We start from the raw sequence: 1,754 nt of genomic DNA on the forward strand, positions 1-1,754 counted from the left end.
ACTACACGCGCTGTCTCCTCTCAACACAAAAAACATAAAATTTTGTCCGCATGCGAGATGCTTGTCGATACACCTGAGACTGTATGCCGGAGACAAAAAAAGGAGACAAAAAGGAGACAGAAAAGAGACAAAAAGGAGGCAAAAAGGAGAAAAAAAAGAGACAAAAAGGAGACAAAAAGGGGACAAAAAGGAGACAGGTGGGGGATAGAATAGAGACAAAAAGAAGGCAGAAGAAAGGAGACAAAAAGGAGACAGAAAAGAAACAAAAAGGAGACAAAAAAGAGACAAAAAGGAGACAAAAGGAAGGCAAAAAAAGACAGAAATGAGACAGAAAAAGAAAGAGACAAAAGGAGACAGAAAGGAGACAAAAGAGAGACGACAAAGAAGAAAGGAGAGAGAGAGAGAAAAAAAGAGAAAAGCAGACAGAGAGAGAAAGAAAAGAGAGAGAGAAAAGGAGACAGAGAGAGAGAAAAAAAAAAGAGAAAAGGAGACAGAGAGAGAAAGAAAAAAAGAGACAGAAAAGGAGACAGAGAGAGAAAGAAAAAAAGAGACAGAAAAGGAGACAGAGAGAGAAAGAAAAAAAAAAGAGAGACAGTTGACCTTGGGTGTTTCTTTCTTTGTTTTCTTTCTTCTTGCTGCAGCAGCAGCAGCTCTCGGCGTCTCCTTTCTGTCTCCAACAAAGACAAAGCAGCATCGACATCTGCTGCAGTGTAGCCCGGGAACAGCACCCGCAGCTGCTGCTGTGTTATTGTTGCTGCGGAGACACCCCGCGGGGGGGACGCAGCAGACACCGACACACGCACTGGCTCCCCACAAGCAGCAGCAGCAGCAGCAGGAGCAGCAGCAGCAGCAGCAGGAGTAGTAGTAGTAGCTCCACCAGATGCTGCTCCTGCTCCTGCTCCTGCTGCAGCAGCAGCAGCAGCAGCAGCAGCAGCAGCAGCAGCAGCAGCAGCTTGTTTTTTGCGGTGTCTCTCCAGCAGCTTGAGTGCAGCAGCAATTTTTGCGAATTTTTCTTCTGCTGTCTCCTCGCGATCTGTCTCCAAACCAACACGCAGCTGCTGCTCTTTCCACTGACGCAGCCGACGCACCTCTGCTTCAGGCCGTGTTGTTAGCTGCAGCCTGCAGCAGCAGCAGCAGCAGCAGCAGCAATAGCAGCAGCAGCAGCAGCAGCAGCAGCAGCAGCAGGAAAGAGAGCAACAGTGAGTTGTCTCCTGTATCCTTGGCATGCATGCAAAAGGAGACTGCTACTGTCTCCTTTGCGTCGCAGCAGCCTTTCTTTGGGGCCCCACTGTCCCCTGTAGCAGCAGCAACACTGGGTGTGGGGGTGGAGACAAAAGGAGACAGAAGGAGACAGCGGGAGACAGAAGGAGACAGAAGGAGACAGCAGAGAACAAATGGAGACAGGAGGAGACAGACGGAGACAGCAGAAGACAGCAGAGAACAACAGAAGGAGACAGCAGGAGACAGCACGAGACAGAAGGAGACAGAAGGAGACAGAAGGAGACAGCAGGAGACAGCAGCAGACAGACGGAGACAGCAGCAGACAGGGGGTGTGGGGTGTGTGGCAGCAGCACCTGCCGCGTGCTGCATCGACATCCAACACACGGAGACCCTTTACGGTGTCTCCTGTGCTGCAGCGCAGAATTTCGTTGGGGGTTTTGCTGCTGCGGCTTGATTGTCTCCTTGCTGCTGCTGCTCACTGCATGCAAGAAAGCATCCTCCACAGCCCCAACGTCAACGAAGATGCAGACGTC

General features: G+C 50.6%; 1 protein-coding gene across 1 annotated transcript; it reads left to right on the top strand.

Annotated features, from left to right (window-relative positions):
* Window positions 1-322: 322 nt before the first annotated feature.
* EMH_0037080 (uncharacterized protein) lies at window positions 323-862 on the top strand (the record flags this gene model as incomplete). Its single annotated transcript, XM_013495148.1, has 1 exon — window positions 323-862. The coding sequence occupies one exon, from the start codon at window positions 323-325 to the stop codon at window positions 860-862; it is 540 nt and encodes a 179-aa protein (XP_013350602.1).
* Window positions 863-1,754: the final 892 nt, after the last annotated feature.

This window comes from Eimeria mitis, genomic scaffold (genome assembly GCF_000499745.2).
Source record: "Eimeria mitis Houghton genomic scaffold, Emh_scaff1442, whole genome shotgun sequence".
Taxonomy (NCBI): Eukaryota; Apicomplexa; class Conoidasida; order Eucoccidiorida; family Eimeriidae; genus Eimeria; species Eimeria mitis.